This window comes from Ochotona curzoniae, unplaced genomic scaffold (genome assembly GCF_017591425.1).
Source record: "Ochotona curzoniae isolate NIBS_2020 unplaced genomic scaffold, NIBS_Ocur_1.0 scaffold_4506, whole genome shotgun sequence".
Classification (NCBI taxonomy): domain Eukaryota; kingdom Metazoa; phylum Chordata; class Mammalia; order Lagomorpha; family Ochotonidae; genus Ochotona; species Ochotona curzoniae.
In genome coordinates, this window is record NW_024467119.1 from 29,935,909 (window position 1) to 29,956,177 (window position 20,269).

A 20,269-nucleotide genomic window follows, 5' to 3' on the forward strand; every position below is an offset into this window, starting at 1 on the left:
AGAGAAAAAGAGAATCTTTTATTTGCTGATTTACTCCCCAAGTGGCTGCAAAGGCTGGAGCTGAACTGATCTGATCCTGGGAGCCAGGAACTTCCTTCCGGTCTCTCATGTGAGTACAAGGGCCCAAGGACCTGGGCCGTCCTGCACTGCTTTTCCAGTCCTTAAGCAGGGAGCTGGATCACAAGTGAAGATGGGATGTGTACTGCTGCTTGTTTGAATACTGGCGCTGCAGAGAGTTAGCTTGCTGTGCCACCATGCCACCCCTAAACTGTTTATTTACTTTTTTTTTTCCACATAGTCCTTAGGGCAGAAGCCGAAAGGATGTAAATTTGACCACCTTGAAGCTTGTGCTCTTTTATTTTCTGGGTAAATATCAACTACAATCCGGGTACTGGGATAAAAAGGGAATTGTTTCCCAGTATCTTTTATCACTTATCTTGGAAGACGTCAGTGTGTGTGTGTGTGTGTGTGTGTGTGTGTGTGTTAGCCAGCTTTTTAATGCTCTGTTGAGTACCAGAGAGTCTGAGGCAAAAGTACCCAGAATAATTAAGATTACAAGGTGATATATTTGGCTTTACAATTTGTCTCTTGTTCTTTGTTCCTTTGCTTCCTTGAATCACTTACTCAGCCATTGATTCCGTGGATATTTACTGAATGACTAGACTGCTAAGTTCCTCCTTGGATTTAGAATGCAAATTTCATGTCTGCTTCTGCCGGTGGAGCTTCTGCACTAGGTCTAAGTATATAAACTGAGTCTCCAACTGATGCAGTTTCCAGATCCTTGTAGACTTTGAATCATTTAGCACTCATTAAAAATATATTAAATTTCTGGGCCCAGCGTGGTGGCCCAGCAGCTAAAGTCCTCGCCTTGAATGCGCCAGAATCCCATATGCCCCCAGTTCTAATCCCCACGGTGCCACTTCCCATCCAGCTCCCTGCTTGTGGCTGGGAAAGCAGTCAAGGATGGCCCAAAGCCTTGAGACCCTGTACCCATATGGCAGACCTGGAGGAGGTTCCTGGCTCCTGGATCAGTGCAGCACCAGCTGTTGTGGTCACTTGGGGAGTGGACTGCCGGATGGAAGATCTTTTTCTCCGTCGGAAAGAGGAAATCCTCTCTGTATGTCTGACTGCAATAGAAATAAAATAAATCTTTAAAAAATATATACATATGTATTTATATATATTATATATATTTTTATATATTATATATTTATATATTTTTTATATATATATATAAATTTGTGTCATAGTTGTTAGTTGGCTCACAAGCTACTTGTGAATATTTTTCATCGAGATTACTAATTATGGAGCCTCTGTGATGAATGTGAGTGAGCACTCTAGTGCCAGGTTGCCTGGGTTGGAGTGCTGATTCTGCCATTCAGCTGTGTAACTTCAGAAGAGTTGTTGAACCTCCTCCCAGTGTCTGTTTTCTTACCTGTAAAATAGGGAAAATACCAGGTTATTAGGATTATGAAGATAAGACAAGTTTTGAATGATCCTGGTCCATAGTAAGTACTTAATTGGTACTGGAAGTTATTTGCGGTGGTTATAACAATACTTTTTAAAAAGATTTATTCATTTTTACTGGAAAGTCAGATACACCGTGAGAAGGAGAGACTGAGAGGAAGATCTTCTATTCACTGATTCATTCCCCAAGTGACTGCAAAGGCTGGAGCTGAGCTGATCCAAAGCCAGGGGCTTCCTCTGGGTCTCCTGTGTGGGCGCAAGGTTCCAAGGCTTTGGGCTGTCCTCAACTGTTTCCTAGGCCACAAGCAGAGAATTAGATGGGAAGCAGGGTTACCAGGACATGAACTGGTGCCCATATGGGATCCCGGTGTCTATAAGGTGAAGACTTTAGCCACTAGGCCACCACGCAGGGCCCAGAAATTTAGATAAATTGAGAACCGGTGCCATATGGGTTTCTGGCGCTAGCAAAGTGAGGATTTAGCATTGAACCATCACACTGGCCCAGACAGATCTTCCATCTGCTGTTAATTTCCTAAATGACCATAATGGCTGGAGCTGCACCAATCCAAAACCAGGAGCCAGGTGCTTCTTCCAGGTCCCCCACATTGGTGCAGGGACCCAAGGACTTAGGCCTTCCTCCACTGGTTTCCCAGGCTGTAAACAGCTGAATTTGAAGTGGAGCAGTTGGCACTAGGAGCAGTGCCCTTATGAGCTGCTGACACTGCAGGCAGAGGCTTAGCTTGCTATATCTTTGTGCCGGCCCCAATAAGTCTTCTTTATTTTATTTGAAAGGCAGATTAAGAGAGAAAGAGGGAGAGAGGGAGAGATCTTTGATCAGTTGATTCACTCCCCAAGTAGCTAAACTGGCCGAAGCTGGGTGAGCCCAAAACCAGGAATCCAGGAGCTTCCTGTGGTCTCCCACATGGGTGGCACGGGTCCAAGCATTTGGGCTGTCATTTGCTGTTTTCCCAGGTGTGTTAGCAGGGAGCTGGATCAGAGGAGGAGTTGGGGGGTGGGGGTGGGAAACTCAAAGCAGTGCTCCTATGTGGGATGATGCAGCTGAGTGCAGTGCACCTGAGCGCTGGCCCTTTCTATGTCTTCATGGCTTAGCAGCAATTAACCAGGTGATATTCCGTAGCTTCAGAAATAAATTATGTGCCACTGACTTCAGGCCCGCTTGAATTCTTTGGGCTGTTATTTCAGGATTCCAGTTAACTTTTACGATATAAATGACATGAAATAATTTAAATGATTTTTCTTCCTTTCTTCTTTTTCTAAAATCTATTTTTATTTGAAAGGCAGAATTGTGGAGAGAGATTGGAAGAGATAATCTTCCATCTGCTTCTATCTGCTAGTTCCCTCCCCAAGTGGCTACAGTGGCCTGAGCTGGACCATTCAGAAGTCAAGAGCCAGGACCATCTTCTGGGTCTCCCATGTGGCAGCAGCAGCCCTTGGGCCATCCTCTGCTGCATTCTCACATTAGTTGGGCGCTGGATCAGAAAAATGGGGCAGCCAGGACTCAAATCAGTACCCACATGAGATGCTGGTGTGCTGCAAGTGAAGGATTAGCCTAAACCATGATGCTGACCCCGATAAATACATCTTTAAAAAGAAAGGAAAGGAGCCTGTGCTGTGGCGTACCCGGTAAAGCTGCCATGTGGTAGAGGCTTCCCATGTGGGCACCAGTTTGAGTTCTGGCTGTTCCGCCTATGTGGGAGAGCCAGTTGGAGTTCTTAGCTCCTGGTTTTGGCTCGGCCCAGCCCTGACTTTTGCAGTCATTTGGAGAGCAGACCAGCAGGTGGGATAACTGTCACTCTCACAGTCTGTGTAAATGCCTTTCAAGTAAAGAAATCTTTGAGAGTCATTTCCAGGACTGGTTGAGTCAGCGGCACAGTGACAATACAGGCACCCAGGCCTTTCCTGTTCTGTCTTGCGAGTAGAACTTCAGAGTGCTGCTGAGATTTATTTTCCTGCTGATTTAATTGCCTGCTGGTGTTACAGATTTTTTTCTGGACCCCCTTTAATGCCTATGTGTATTTCCCAAGTGTTTTGCTAGCAAAGTCAACCCTGTATCTATGTCATGATCATTTGGTGACAGAATTGACCTGCACTAGATGTCTTTTATTCTCTCCTTGCTGATTGTTTTCTACTTGGATACTGAATCAACTCTGGACTAATGGGAATAGAAATGTTTTTAGAGAAAGGGTGCTAGTTCAAGTCCGACCTGCTCCTCTTTCTATCCAGCTGCCTGGCCAATGGGCCTGGGAAGGCAGTGGAAGATCTAAGTGCTTGGGCTCAGGAAACTTGCATGGCAAAGTTCCAGGCTTCAGCTTGATTCAGCCTAGGCTGTTGCAGCCATCTGGGGAGTAAAGCAGCAGTCGGAGGACCCCTGTCTCTGTGACTTTATTTAAAATCTGTATTTGTGTGTGTGTATCTGTGTGTCTATATAGAGGTGAATGAACAAAGGAAACATGAGTATGACTCACCGCTCCACACTGGAGGAGGGATGTCTGAAGGCTCCTCGCTACCACATCTAGGCCCATTCACTCTTTTGGGGTTTTTTCGAATTGCTAGGAAGAGGGTGTTAAGGCACTGGCTTTCTCCTCTTTGCAGAGCTCTTTTAACAAATGAGACATCTCTGGGCCTGGTGCAGTGACTCAGGCTAAATCCTTGCCTTGCGTGTGCCAGGATCCCATATGGGCACCAGTTTGTGTCCCGGCTGCTCTACTTCCCATCCAGCTCCCTGCTGTGGCCTAGGGACGCATCAGAAGATGGTCCAAAGCCTTGGAGACCTTCCACTTGCGTGGGAAACCTGGAAGAGATCCAGTGAAAGGTTTATGATAGGAGGTGGGAGCCACAGACTGCAGAATCTGTTCATCGTTTTCTGTTTTCAGTTTATCTGCTGCTGTGTTCCTGCCTGATTTCGAAAGTTTTGTCTTCTAGGTCCTCCAAAGGCTCATGTGTTGGGGGTTGGTATCCAGAGTCTGTAACAGTTAATGGCTGAGGGTGGACGCTTGATCTAATTGTGGCCCCAGTGAATCTCTAGGTCATCGGGTGCATGTCCTTGCAGCTTGAGTTGCACCTTATCACTCTGCTTCCTGGCTCCTTGTGTGGTCATCCCTCCAGGCTGACCGGATGCCTGACCCAGTGGGCCACCTGACCTTGAACTGTGACCCTCCAAAACTCAGCCAAGGCAAGCCACCTTCTTTCCTCTTGGGTTTCTCAGTTGTGGTAAGGAAAAGTTGACTAAATACACTTGGTATTTGGGATTAGAGTCCTTCCCTCACTCCATATTCTAACGTAAGTTCCAGAGGTGTGAAAGGTAGATATAAATATAAAACATGTAAGAAGTGATAGAAAAATGTCAGTGTGCTTATTAGACACTTGAGGATTTTGATAGAAGACAGGTGGTCCAGAAGACATTACAGGGAACACTGTACATTTTCATGAAAATCAGAAAAAAGTTCTATGGCATAAGGCATTTACAGATGATATGACCAATATAACTTTGCTAGGTAAAGGTTTCACACTTCTAATATAGCAAAATAACTATAGGTTGATTTAGAAAATGTAATAAAATGGTAATCTTCCAGAGGAATATTTGCAGATGGCCAGTAAATTTATGCAAATGTTTAGGGAAATGGAAATTAAAATGAGGTAATAATTTTAATCATCCATTTGAAAGAAAAATAAAATGTCTAGTGCTCACTTAAATGTAGAAAAATGAGCTCTAATATGTTACTTGAGAAAGTGTGAGCCGCTACAATTTTGTTATTCACCTGGCTGTGTTGAGTGAAATTTAAAATGTTTTTAACTTTTAAATGAAAAATTACATGTAGAGTAATGTTATGGAAATACTTCTAAGTATGCTTATTGCAGCAGTGTTGATGGCAAAATAATGGGAGAAGCTGTTTATTCTCTGGGGAACAGGCTGAATAACTGTTGGAAGGTTGCAGGGCCAAGCTTTCATTGTTGACTTACAAATTATTTCTAGTCTCATCTTCACAAAATTTTCGGAGTTGATGTCTCCTTATGCGCTCCGTTTGGGTGTGTAACTGACATCCGAACCTAAACATATCCAAAGCCAAACTTCGTTTCTCTTACATGTCACCCTGTTTTCTCCATCTCTTCAGACCAAAACTTGAGAGTCCTCTCTAGTTTCTTATCCTTCCACTTGCAACTCAGGAGGAGAAGCCCCCACCTGTGTAGGATCTGTCTTGAGGATACACACCCAGGTTCTCATTCCCACATCCTGCCTTTCTGCCTAGCTTACCACGTCTCTCACTGGGATCATTGCAGTAGGTGCTGAGTGGTCAGTCTTTTTCTGCCCTTGACCCCTTTCCACACAGTAGACGTCTTCCTGTGCCCCAAGTCCTGCTCTTCCCCTCCTAGGCTGCCTCCCTTACCCTCCCCAGCATCTTATCCACCTTTCTAGCTCGCTTTCTTCTGCCACATGTCTTCCTGTTTGGCAGCATGCACTGAGTCACAATGTCTGTCTCTGTCTTGGTGTTCTTCAGCTATTCCTTGTTTGCTTAAATTTCATGAGAATCAAAGAATTGTTTTGTATCCCTTTAGACTAAAGTAACATTTAGTGTTTGAAGAAATAAGTCTGTTTTGAAAAGCAATTTAAGAAATATAAAAATCACTTTTTTATTAACAGAATCAAATCAAAACTGTTTTACAATGTGTGTTGACTTCCTGCATTATGTAGAATTCATGTCTAGACAGGCTCACATGGTTTCTGATGTCAGGCGCTTGCGTGGTGGCCTGGCCTGGAATGATCTGCATGTCTTGCTTGTGTGAAGAGAAGAGAAAGAAAGGTCACACTTCGACATTCTGCCTGCGTTTCTGCAGCAGTTGGCCTAGTGTACTTTTTTGTCTGAAATGTCTGTGTAATCTTTGGAAAAACACCACAGGCGCTACGAATCCAAATGTGGGGAGTAGTGCCACTCTGTGTTATTTCTTTACCCAAATTGTGCTTAGCTTGCCAAGACAGTCAGCTGATTAAGGTGGGGAGCCATTTGCCATCCTGTTGCTTTTTAATAATAGTTTTATTGAGGTATATAATTTGCATACAATACATTTGTCTGCCTAATGTTTATAGGTCAGTAAGTTTTTTCTATATTCACAGATGATTAATTACAGTCCTCACTACAATGAGTTTAGGACAAATTATTACTTCTGAAATAGAAATAACATACCCGTTTGTAGTTATTCACTGCTCCTTGCAGCCCTGGGTCACCTTCATTTGTTTTTTTGTTTCTATAGATTTGCTTGTTTTGGGCATTTTCTGTAAAAAAGACTAGCTGCTTTTATTTGACATGTTTTTAAGGTTCATCAGTGTTTTAGTTTATGTCAGCGCTTAATTTTTCCTTTCTTGATACATAATCCATTGTGTGGCTATGCCACATTAAGTTAATATGTTTATCAATTGGTGGATCTTTGAGTAGTCGTTTTTTGACTGCTGTGAATAACTGCTACTGGGAACATTTTTGGTGCAGTTTCTTCTGTGGGTATGTGTTTCCATTTCTTTGTTTACACCTGGAAGTAGAATTGATGTTTTCTCTCTTGAGGCCCTTTCAGATTGTTTTCCTGAGGGGTTCCACCGTTGCAGGTTTTCATTTGCTGAATGTAATGGTCTGAGGAAGCCTGTTCCTAAAGGTGTCAGCCTTGAAGCATCGTTGTGGAGATTGGGATGAAGCACCCACTGCTTTTCCAGCGATTCACGGCGCAGAAAGCAGTATGTGCTGCTTGCTGCTGTCATCCAAACAGTGGCTGCTTATGTGCTTAAGTCTCTCACAGCAATGGTTTGTGTCTCCCATAGCCATGTCACCTGGGCATTTTCTTCACACTGCAGAATTTCTTGTCTTCCCTCAGTTTTCTGATTCAAGGGGCTGGGATGGAACCAGGTGTATTTGTTCAGAGACTGGCCTCAAGGGCTCCTGCTGTAGGCTTCCTGCTGTGAGTCACTGCTGGGAAAAGATAACCATGGGGGTTGACTACCCTGTCAGGTGTCCTTGGGCCTGCGTAGGCAGGCTGCCGTGTTTCCTCATCCTGACTCCTCTCGTCACATGCTGCATGTTAGTTCGTCACTGGGTTGATCTCTTTGTCATTTTATCTTTAAATCCGTCTCCTGTTGTAGGCTCTGCTGCTTTGAAGCCAGGCTTCTGTGAATGGGTAAATGACTTGCTCAGCACCACTCAGGGCACACCTTGGATACTACCTCTTCCAAAAAGCCCTTGCTAACCCTGCCACCTGCTGGAGTTTGGCTTGGCTTGGGTTTGTTGCTCCTTTCCAGGGCTAGCTTTAACCATCTGCACCTGCCTTTTGGGTGGCGCTGCAGTCAGCTCATTGTGCCATGGAACGTTAGAACTTCATCTAGCTGTGTTTTGGTAACTGTTTTCCAACTGCACCATCCCCCTTACCCATTTCTCTTCCCAACCTCTAATCATTATTCTACATTTAGATCAATCTTACTTTTCTTTTAGCTGCCACATGAGAGTGAGCGAGTGAGCATGTAGTATTTGTTTCAGTCTGAGGTATTTTCAGAAAGGTGTTTTCCAGTTCTGTCCATCAGTTTGGGATGAGATCTCGTAAGCTACTTGGTAGCCGATTTTCCCTTCACTATCTCATGAATTTTTTATGATGATTATGTTTATGCTAATTTCAGTTATACTTTTTAATGACTGCATATTTTATAGTGCATAATCAAAGTGTATTTCTCCTCCTCCTTGCTTGTTTTTTTTTTTTTTTACCAGCACTATATGTATATGTTTGTAGAAATACAACTGTTGGATCTGAGGCTCTGCAGAATTCAAAGGCTTACGATGTAGTGTTGGAATGCTTGCTCTATAGTTAGTACGGATAGGTGCTGTGCTAATATGAGGTGTCTTTACTTCTTGGGGAGCTATAGATTGGATTTGCATCATGATCTGCTTGCCAGTTCTTCCTTCATTTTCTAAGAGCCAACAAACCTGTCATCCCTACCTCTTTTGATTTAATCTAATATACTTTTTACATTTGCTGTAGTTTAAGCATTGAGTCTTGGAAAAGCATTGGAACAGTGAGTATTTTGTGATTTCACGGATAAAATGTGTTTCTCAGTGTGTAGTCTGTGACTTGGTGTAGAAGGCTTATTCGCTTTTGCATCTACTGGTCGGTATTGGCTGCCTTCCAAGGAGGCCAAAGTTAGAATATTCGAGCTAGAAGGAAGCAGACTAGTATTAGGGACACAGTGTAGCATGTGCTGAAAATTGGGAGGGATTAGTTTTTATTTTGGATGAGTATAAATATTCCACTTATATTAGTGGACCTAACACAGTTGAACATATTCCCCTAAATGGACCTGTGTTGGTTCTGTCACTTGTTTGATTCATGAATCTTTTGAAACTGTTTTAGCTTCTCTATTTACCTCCATAACGAGTCATGACTCTTTGGGATGTCTAAGAGCTCCCTGAATGATCTTGACATAGCCAGTTTGTTTCCCCTCCTTAAACATGAATGATAGAGTTGTAATTTTTCTGTAATTTCTCTTATAATCATGCAAGAACACTGACAGCATGACCTTCCTGTTCTGCCTATTAAGGCTTGATGCATTCAGCAGGTACATCCTGGCAGTTTGCTCGGGTGATGGCCTTGCACAAAGACGTGTGAGGCAGTGGTTCCCCCTCTAGTGCTTACAGCCAGCTTGCAGACTGTGGTTGTACTGAGGTGGAAGATTGGTGGGCAGAAAGCTTTGCTGATGGTATATTGCCCAAGGATGAAAACTTTGGCCTGTTCCCCACCGCAGCGTCCTTCTTGCTTTTCAGATGACCTTGTCACGGTCCTCAGGTGGGTTTCTCATTTGCAGTCTTTCACTGTTACAGTCTGCAGGAAGCATCAGATGATGCCATAGCTGGCAACTTTAAGTTCCTGAAAATAACTGAGTCAATGAAGCAGATTTTATTCTGACTAGTCAAGTACCAGTGACTCAAAGCGACAGGTTTCTCCCCTTCTGTTCCCCGTGACAAGGCTGCATATGTTGTCACCGGCTTAGTCAGTGTTACCTGGCTTATTGCATCTCAATATATGGTACATTTAGATTTTTGGCTTTTGGGAGAAAATATTTTCAGAAGCATTTTCCTACACTATAAAGTTTTTTTGATGCTTGTTGGTATATAAAAAAACCCAAAGTAAAAGTCACCTGTATCTGAACTAAGTAATATTTGGAAGAACTGTGTCACAATTAGCCTTTCTTTTCCCTCTGATTCTCTTCACTTGCTGGTTTCATTTGGGAATGGAGCGTGTGTGTGTGTGTTCAGATGACTAAAATGAAGCACCATTTCTTAGTGATACTGCCCTCCTCCAGGAATCCACTGTATAGCAAAATTAAACCCTCTTGCTCTGAAAATAACTGAGTCACAGCAGTTATCTGGGAGGTTTTGAAGCCTTCGTGGGAGGGCTGTACCTTTATATTTTTTCTCTTAACAAAATTGAACAGAGATTGCAGATTTTCTCTGATACTTAAAAAAACACATGAAACCAGAAAAAAGTGTTAAAAATGTTAAAAAAAAAAAAAAGTCTGGCTCTGAGTTTCCTGTTCTGGGAAGGATGGGGAAATGCATTCCTTCCATCTCTCCTACCGCATACGGCTGTGGAGCCTGCATGGGATGCAGGGAGCAGCTATTTGAGGACTCTGGAAAGCGAGTAGTGGGTGGAGGGAGAAGAACAGAATTGACAAGGAGTTTACCATTTCCCTTCTCTCTTCTTCCTGCTGGTTGGCCCCAGAGGCGGGTGCAGCAGCAGAAGCACTTTGGCTAGAGTGGCTGTGGGGTGTTAGGGATGGTTAGGTGTAGCTATAAGGAATAGTGGGAAGGCCTCTTTTGGGGGTGATGGAATGATTATGTGTTTTGATTGTAGGGATTGTTTAAACTTGCACAGTTGTATAGTCAGACCAGGGGAAGGGGAAGAGGAAGTCATTTGGGGTGACTGAGGATTTGAGATCCATAGAATGTTGGTGCAAAGAGTTCATTTCCCACAGTCTGTCTGTCTTTGGTTTTCTGTGCTTAGAGAAAAGCATAATTATAGATAAGCGATTTGGAAAAACAGATGAATGTTCAACTCCTTTTTCTTTTCCATGCCAGTTGGTGATATTTAATTATTATACTTTTTTAGGTAAAAATTTAGTATCAATATTGATTTCTGATTTTGTGTATTCTGTACTTTAAATTCAAGTCTTCATATGACTAATGGCAAGCCGTTTGATATGATTCACTTCTGAATAGGGAATGGTGGAAAAGAGTTAATGCACCATTATTCACAAGTAGAGCATTCATTTTATAGGTTACTTTTTAGCAACTTAAAATTCATGTATCAAAGTAGGCACCTGGCCTAGGGGCTCATATGCCCACGTTCGGAGGCAGAGTATACAAGTTCAGGTCCCTGACTCTGGATCCTAGTGCCCACTTCCTTCACATGTGTGTCCTAGGAGGCAACAGATGCTGGCTTGGGCTTCTGCCACCCATGTCAGAGACCTGGACTCAGTTCCCTATTCCCAGCACAGCCTTGGCTGTTGCCAGCCTTCCCTGCCTCCCGAGTGAATGGACAAATAAATACTTTAAAAATTGTTTTAGTTTTTTTTTTTTTTTTTTTTTTTTTGGTCCATGAGGGAAGGTAATATAGCTTAGTGGGTGTAATGGGCTTTGGAGTCCAAAATCTGGAGTCCGTCCTAGCTCCACTGCCTGTTGTAGACCCTGACCAAATGACCAACTCTTCTCTGAGCTGAGGGTGATTGACGAGCCCTTGCTTCACCATCATTGCAAAGCTAGAGTTGCATTGCCATTCATCTACCCTTTAGTACATGTCACTCTGTTACTTTTGTTTGATGGTTTAATGCCAAATTTACCATGGGCTCAAAAGAAATGAGAAGATTATGATAGGCTCGAAAGCTTTGGAGAAGTATTCCTGATAGTGTAAGTGCTGCTCAACTGCTGACTTACTGGGCAGCTGTCCACATTTCCCTCTCTGCTACCCTACTAGCATGCCTCATTCAGGCTGGTAACATTGCTGAGGACTTTACTGTGTTACTATGAGAGAATCAGAGAGAAAATATGATTTTATTCTCAAAAAAAGTCACATGCTTGTTCAGTGTGTTTAATTATTGTAATGCATGGGTTGAGATTTTTTTCATGATCTGCATAATATAACATACACTGTTAGCAGCGTGAATCAGAGGAGTCTGCCTGTGAAAATGTGTACCACAGCCGGAGTGTTCCCATCTGGAGAACGGACTGGGGGATCCAGGCAGCCCAGTGAATGTGGCATTCATCTGCATATAGGGCTGACCCAGGGAGTAGATTTTAGAGGAAGGACTGTAGTTCCACTGTGACAGACCTCTAGCCTGAATCGTATGAGCACAGTTTTCTGGCTAACAGAAATAGAGTATATTTGCCTGGTGTGACCAGTGACATGTAGTGGAACTGGAGTTGGTTTGCCTGGAATTCGGCAACACTGGCAATACATGGGAAACTGGAGTCTAGATGTAGCCTTGTGAGAATACTCAGCTGTGATCAAGACAAGATCGAGCTGGATGCTGTCAACGGGTTTTGAGGGCAAGAGAAGTGTTGATCAATCAGGTAGGTAGCATTTTCTCAGGCCAGTGACTGCGTTTCTTAGGACTGTGTTAGGCTATGCGTTATCATCTGTGCAGGAGAGGCTGCTGCTGGTTGGCAGCAAAATGTCAGGTACTGGGAGATGAGCCCGAGTCATGAATGAGACATGAACCTGTGCCCGTGTGTGTGTGTGTGTTCATGTCACCTACAAAAAGAGTTTGACTTACCCCTTTCTGTTTTTTTTTTTTTTTCTGATATGTAAATACTCTGGCCAGGACTTCCCCGGATTATGTTGAGTAAGACTGGTGACAGTGTGACCTTTGTCCCTGATCTTCGAGGAGGTACTTGACTTGTCTTCCTGTTCAGTGTGAGGTTGTGTGAGTTGGTCATGAATACATCACTGGTGGTGGTCGCTTGTTTTGATTCTTGTTGACTGACAAAGCAGGAGTAATGAAGTACAGTGAAGAGACGAAAGGCGGAATTGTAGAGCGAAAGTTTTTAAAGCATGTCCAGGGGCGTGGGAGGAATAGGTGGCATTGTATCTTACTGGATCGAGGCTTTCACCCCTGCAGTAGGAAGGATATTGACTGATGATATGGCGGTGGCATGTTTGTGATTGACACCCGTGAACTGCATACCTTTGACCTGTTTGCACATGTGGCCATACGCTAGACTGTCTTGATTTGGCTGAGCTCCCATTTTGTTAGGATGTTAAACCTCAAGCTGAATTGCCAGGTGGGCCATCTAGACTGTGTCCCCATGGAGAGTAGGATCCTTGATGTCATCCTCCCCGGCCACTCCTTTCTAACTCCCAGTTTGACATATAGTTTGTAAAAGTTTTGATCATGAAAGTGTGTTGAGTTTTATTGAATTTATTTTCTGCAGCTGTGAGGTGATCGCTGGTCATTCTGCTGGTGTATAAGCTGTCTAAGGTTTATTGATTTGTTAAATAGTCCTTGTGTTCTTGAGATAAATCCTACTTGATCATGATGTTTAATTTTTTAAAGACTTATTTTTATTGCAAAGCCAGATATGCAGAGAGGAGGAGAGACAGAGAGGAAGTTCTTCTGTCCAATCGTTCACTCCCTAAGCGGCCACAATGGCTGGAGCAGAGCCAATCTGAAGCCAGGAGCTCTTCCAGGGCTCCCACACGGGTGCAGGGTCCCAAGGCTTTGGGTCGTCCTTGACTGCTTTCCCAGGCCACAGGCAGGGAGCCAGACGGGAAGCAGAGCTGCCAGGATTAGAACCGGTGGCCACATGGAATCCTGGCACGTTCAAGGCAAGGACTTTAGTCGCTAGGCTACCACACCAGGCCCCATGATGTTTAATTTTTAATGTGTTGCTGAATATGTTTTTCTAGTTTTTTTTGCTGAGATTTTGCATCTATATTTATGAGAAGTATTGATCTTATAAGCTTTCTTTTCCTTTTGTTTGAAAGAGTTGTGGGGTGGAAAGAGACAGGGAGAGTGGTGGAGGAGGGAGGCAGGCCGCTTTGGTTTGGGTCTAGTTAGGATCCTTTGAGCATCGTGAGTCTGATGTTCACGTATCTCCTGCTATTTGGGAAGTCGTTACTTGTTTTCAGTAAATCAGCATTGTTCTTCATTTTTTCTCCTATGGAACACCCATAATCCTTTTGTTTTATTGGAGATCTCCCATAAATTTTATAGTCTTTATTGTCCCTCTTCACCCAGTCCTGTCTGGGTTAATTCAAAAAGACTTGCTTTTAACTTCAGAAACTCATCCTTTGCTTGTTCCACTCTTTTGCTGTGGCGCTCCATTTTTAGTTTGTTTCTTCATGGAATTCATCAGCTGCAAGATTCTGGTTATTTTTGTGTGTCTTATTTGGATTTTGAGTTGTTTTCCTGATTTCATTGTGGTGTTTTTCTATATTATATCTCACTGCGTTTCCTTCAGTTTATGCTTTTGAATTCCTTTTCATTCATTGTCTGAATTTTCTTTTCCTTAAGGCTCTTTTACTGGAGAATCACTCTTCCCTTGGGGGTGTCATGTCGCCTTGCTTTTTCATATTCCTTATGCTCTTACATTGATATGTGCACATCTAGAGCAACAATCAGTTTTCATATTTTATGGAGGTTTTTTTTTTGGAGTTTGGGGGTTGGAGAAATTTCTTTGTGTGTGGGTGCTAGGTTGTCAGTTGGAATTTGGTGTTAGTTTTGCTTCTCCACGCAGAGTTGTGTGTTTTTTTCAGCTGTAATTTTTGTCAGTGTCTGTTGCATGTGTCATGGTGTAGTTTTTCTGGGGCTAGGCTTCCTGGTTGGCTGTTGGGCTGGGCATAGGTGCCAATGGGTGCTGCAGGTCGTTAGCTCAGAGTAAGGCTTTCCAGTGGACTAGTTTTTAGGCTAGGCTCACACACACTTGCTGTGAGCCAGCTGGTTGTGTGATGACATTTCTGGAGGAGTTAGGTCCATTGTTAGGATGTCAGGCTGGATTTGGGTGTATGGTAGGCAGGCTGGAGGGGTGGGACTATTGTTAGGTTGGTTGTGGGTTAATGGGATTGATGGCTCTGCTGGCGTCTCCTGCGTGCAATTTTGTCTAATCCTGGGTTTGAAGCTGGGATCTCAGCCTTTCTGTTGAATTCAAACTCTGAGATGCCTGGGTTATGGTACTGAAGCTTCCCAAGTGGGAAAGTATGGTGGGAGGCATTGTAGACTCAGAGTGGAAACAGGCTGTATCTGCTCACCCCAGTGGTGGGATGTGCTCTAGCAGGGAGTCTGGTGACCAGAGGGGGTGCTTAGCATTCTCGGTAAGTGAGTGAAGGAGAGGCATCTTATTCTTATGGGCCAGATTTCACTTAGTGCCTCTTGGGTTTGGGTGTCTCTGGTTAAACATCTTAAAATATTAAGCTTTCAGGTTTTTTTTTCCTGGATAGCAGACACATGACTGGGTAGATTCAAGGAACATCTGGTCTGCCTGTGCTATTATAGGCATGTGTGCCACTCATTGTACCTAGCATCTTAAGTTGATAGTATTTAGAGATAATTAGTTTAGAATTGATGTAAATACACAGATGTACTGATTCTCTTAAATCAAAAACACCAAACTGCCAGGAGAAGGTACTTTCGTGTAAGGGTGGCAGCCCTCGCAGTACTGCTGAGCATTTTCTCCCTCTGATCTCTTGCAGAACAAATTGGAGCTTTAGCAGATCAGCACATTGTGCATGTGGCATGTGGCGAGTCCCACAGCTTGGCCCTCAGTGACCGCGGCCAGCTGTTTTCTTGGGGTGCAGGGAGCGATGGGCAGCTGGGACTCATGACGACTGAGGATTCTGTGGCAGTGCCAAGGTAAGAAGTTCATATAAGGAATCAGGGTCATGTGTCAATTGCTTGAAAAACTATTTCCTGCTCGTTTCCCAGACACTTTATTCATGTAATTGCTGTTTTGCTGGATGCCACTGTCATTGCTACTATTTTTAGCACTTGTCACAGAAATTGTAATTATTTATTGAAGCATCTGTCTCGAGTTCAAAAATGTGAATTGGTCAGGAACTGCGCTTTAGTAGCCTGGTTTTTAGCTGAGTGCCGGGCACTTTATAAATATTTGAAATAAAAGGGCATCTCTATATTCTAGACTTGTTAACCTTCATCTTAAAATTGCAAGTTTTAATCAATTATTCAATTAAGCAATTTAAAATAGTCACAAGGCTGATTCTAATAATAGGCCAAATTACCATAAGCATTATAAGTCACCAGAATGCCAAATACACACAGATTCTATAACACAAAACCGTATGTTGTTTTGAGTCTCTTAAATACTTCTTAAAAAAGATGTATTTATTTTTATTGAAAAGTCAGATTTACCTAGAGAAGAAGAGACAGAAAGATCTTTCATCGTCTGGTTCATTCCTCAAGTGGCCACAATGGCCAGAGCTGGTCATTCCAAAGCCAGGAGCCAGGAGCTTCTTCTGGGTCTCTTATGCGGATGCAGAATCCCAAGGTTTTGGGCTGTCCTTGACTGCTTTCCCAAGCCTCAAGCAGGGAGCTAGAAGGAAAGTGGTGTAGCAGGGGTACGAACCGGTGCCCATATGGGATTCCGGTGTGTGCAAGATGAGGATTTTAGCCACTAGAATACCTCACCGGACCCTCTTAAATACTTCGTTCTGAATTTTACACAATGTACCTAAATATCTAGCATATGCTTCATTGCTAAGAAAAACATACAAAATATTCAAGCTCTTTCAGTTTCACCTCTGGTGTGTGCTATTTCAGTTTGTTGAGTCTCTTCACGATCCTTGTCATAATTTCTAATCCTTTGTGTTATGAATGTGCCACATGCCCCTCATGTTAGTACCTGTCAGTCTGGTTAACTGTGAGGCTTTTTTTGTACGATTTGGTGAGCCCTTGGTGGCAGGGGAACTGTGTTATTCGTGACTCATGATGGCATCATCACTGCTAAGGGTGCTTGGCACTTACTTTGCTCAGTTTAACAAGTGGCCTCTTCTCCCAGCCTGTGCTTCCTTTTCTCTTCTGAGATTTTCGTTCCTTGAATCAGAGGCCCTTTAAAGGAAAATAGCAACATGGAAACCAGAGTGATTTGATTCACTGCTTTATGTAGAGGAGGTGATAGTTTAGATTCACTTCTAAGAAATGGATTCAATTCATAAGAAGAGGGAAGAGTGGTAGTAAAAGGAGAAAAGAGGTACTATATTTTAGTGAAGTTGTATATGATATTAAGGGGAAAGATTTACAGCGTTAAAGACAGAGTGTTGCATTTGATGACCAAAGACTCAATTAAGGTTTCTAATAATAGTTCATTTCTAAAACTGAACTAATATGTGTTATATTAGCAATTTAGTTTTCATGAACCATGGCTAAATTGTGGGCGATTTCCAGTGCTTTAATTTGTATGCAGCTTTATGTTGTAATTTCCTTGAAATCAGATGCATTAATTTATGCCTTGCTGTTTTGGAAATAAACATAGGCTTGAAATCAAACAGCCTTGGCTTCTAAAACTGGCTCTATTACTTAGAAGGTGAGTGACTTTGGGCAAATAGTTTATTATATGTAAGCCTCAATTTCCTAACATAAAAGTGAAATTATGTATTTTCACCTTGTGGAAAATAGAGGAGGAGATAAAACACAGCTTATGCTCGCACTGTGTACACTGCTTCCTCCCCACTTCATGGGTACAGTTTCTTTGTTGTTTGCTTTGTCCTGCTTTCCTTTTACTATGGTGACTCTGGAAGTTCTGACAGGGTCACAGTAATCCACTGAGGGAACATGATGGGGAATTTGAGTGGAAGCTGGACAGGAAGAAGGGCAGTTACTGCATAACAGCTCTGGAAATATTGGTCCTCCAGGGGTTAGTGTAGTTCCCAATTTTAGCAAAGAAGATAGTTTTACAGTCTGTTAACAGACACAGCAACTTGGGTAAGTACCCAGGGAACTATTCCAAGTGGAAAAGGCCAATCCTAAAATATCTCATTCTATGAGACTCTTTTTTTTTTTTTTTATAGTGGCAAAACTCCAAAAATAAATGACTGGTTAACAGTTGCAGGGGCTATGTGTTGAGAGCCTGAAGAGAAGTTAATAAAGTGCAATGGGTGGGATCCTGTGATGTGGAGCCTTCAAAGTTAATGATGATGATTGAGATGATGGATACTTGAATCTGCATAGATGATCAAATTAATGCATACAAAAGGATACAGGTGAAACTGGAAACTAGGAATGAGATTGACAGATGACATTCATGTCTGTACCCTCACTTACACTAGAATTGTGCAGTGTTACCATTGAGGACAAGTGGATAAAACTGCTTTCAGTCCTTGTGGATACACACCCACAGATGAAATCACTGGATCATAGTATTTCCAGTATTTTGAAAGCCATTTAAATACTAGCTGAATTCTTTTTTCATTTTTTTTTTTATTATATGTTTGACAATCTTTACACAGTTAATTAGGGCATAAAGGTTCAAGGGTTAGAAGAATGTGGGTAAGACTATCATTTCCACACCTTTTTTAAAAATATATATATATCTGGGGTAAAGGGGGAGGTAAAGGGAGAAGCCCCCACCCAGTCTCAGGTCCCTGTGGGCATGCTCCGAGGGTCTTGCTCAAGTGGGTTTTGATAGCTCAACAGTTATGAATTGCTACCAATCTCACCGCTCCAAGTACGGAAAGATTGCTGCAGAATCCATTGGTTGACATAGTCCATCTTAGAGTCTCTGCCCTGTTTTTCACTGCCAACATAAGGCTGCGGTAGTTGATTCAATTGTTCTGTCCTCTGTCTTTTCATGGTTAGGGTTCTGAGTCCAGCAGTTCGATTGAGGTGATTTGTAAAGAAACTTTGTCTGAGGTGAACCCAGACCAGATTCTTGTATATACTAGCAAGTACGGGATCCGGTACAGTCCATCGCCGCAATCAGCTGGTGGTTGCAATGGCTGGGTCAGTTCTGTTTCCAGCCCTGTCTTCCACTGGAACCAATGGGTGTTATAGTCCAGTTTGCCCACCACACACTCAGCCCTCACATAAACTAGTGTGAGCTGCAGCCTAGTTGGAGTGACCCACAATAATCCCCACTAGGCCCACCCCCTATACTGGTTCCCGTGCTTGCCAGTATGTGCAGCGGACTAGTCCAGTCTGTCACATATCCTATTTGGCTCTCGTACACTTCAGTGGGCATTGAAGCCTAGTTTAACCCAACCAGCTCCACTATCCAGCCCGCACACATGCTGTTTGGTGCCCTCTGTCTAGCCACCCTTACCCCTGTCCTGGTTTTTTGTGCTCTCCAGTGGGAGTGGAAACCCAAGAGGGAGGAGTCCACTAGTTCCCTTCTAGGCCACTCCCACTCCCGGATTGTGCACTCTCCAGGTGGTTCTACAGTTTAACTTGACAGAATTAGTCCCCACTGCTAGCTTCTGCCAGCTGATACTGTAGCTAAGCCCAACCAACCCTCACACACTCTTAAGTTTTGTTTGCACCAGTAGAAAAAATTAACAGCCTGGCTTCCCTGATCTAGTCCACGTGAGGCCCACAGGTATTATAGCCCTGCCTAGTCTGATCTGCCCCCATCCCAGCTCTCACTCTCCAGTGGGAGTAGCTGTCCAGCAGAGGAGCACCCCCCATATTCCCCTGCTGGCTCCACCCCTTCCCTCCCTAGTTCTCATGCGTGCTGGTTGGGCGCTGCAGTCGCATCTGGTGCAGGTCACCTCACTTTGGCATTCTGTAATGTAACTGGTTTTTGTCATGACCGAACCTGTCTCGACCCACACTCTGTTCTGGTGCTGGGATTCGCCAATGGTGTGAACTGGTTCAGCCTGGTCTACCCCAACCTGTGCCAAATGTATGCCAGTGGGAAACTTTACACGGCCTGTTCTGGGCTGTTTCCTATCATGTTTCTTGCGCTTACCTGCCGGGTCTGTGTCCTGCCAGAGGAGTTGCCCAGGCTCCTCCGTTAGGACCTCTCCCAATGCCAGGTTTCACGCTTACCAGTGGGTCCATGAGCCAGCCCTACTCAGTTTACCTCCTGTCCTAGCAGGAACAGTGGCTTTTCCTGACTGGCCTTCAACCCAAACTGGTTCTTGCTGTTGGATGTTTCAGCCCAGCCATGGCTTGTCCATACCCACGAACAGCTCGCATTTGGCTCAGTAGGGGTCAAAACCTAGTCTGTCCCACATCTACCATGGTCCTCCAGAGCACAAGATGGTGTTGGAGTCTAGCCCGGATTGGTGTGTCCAGTCCCAGTTCACACTTGTGCCAAGAGACACTACAACCATTTCCTGACCAGAACGCAGCCCCCATTCCAGCCAACACGCCCCTTGGTGGGAACCTCAACTCAGCTAGGGTTGTCCCCTTAGCTCCCCAACCGGGCCTGTTCCCAGCCATAGACCATGCGCATGTCAGTGGTTACTCTGACTCAGCTTGGCACAGTCCCTCACTTGTCCCAGCCCCTGCCTTAGGTGCTGTGGCTTAGCATCCCTGGCTCACTCAGACCAGTAGGTGCAAAAGCCTAATTTGGCATGACCTCTGTGCACCCTATCCTGATTTCTAATTTTGCTTGTGAGGTAAGGTTTGCTCAGTCCTGACCGGTCCACCCCATCCCATTACCAACCCACACATTAGCCAGCCATTTGAAATACTAGCTGAATTCTGAGGGATCTCTATTTTAAGGCTCATTCCATTTGTCCTTGAATAGAGGGGACCATGTGGAATGTTAATAGGATTGTGGTGAAGAGTCTAACTGCAGCCATGTTT

General features: G+C 43.7%; 1 protein-coding gene across 4 annotated transcripts in view; it reads left to right on the forward strand.

The window, feature by feature from the left end:
* The window catches only part of HERC3 (HECT and RLD domain containing E3 ubiquitin protein ligase 3), a 99,444-nt gene that overhangs the window by 23,824 nt on the left and 55,351 nt on the right, over window positions 1-20,269 (forward strand). For all 4 annotated transcript variants that reach the window (XM_040967062.1, XM_040967064.1, XM_040967063.1 and 1 more), the window contains one exon: window positions 15,199-15,358. In XM_040967062.1, coding sequence (XP_040822996.1) covers window positions 15,199-15,358 — 160 coding nt within the window. The remainder of the gene's footprint in view (window positions 1-15,198; window positions 15,359-20,269) is intronic.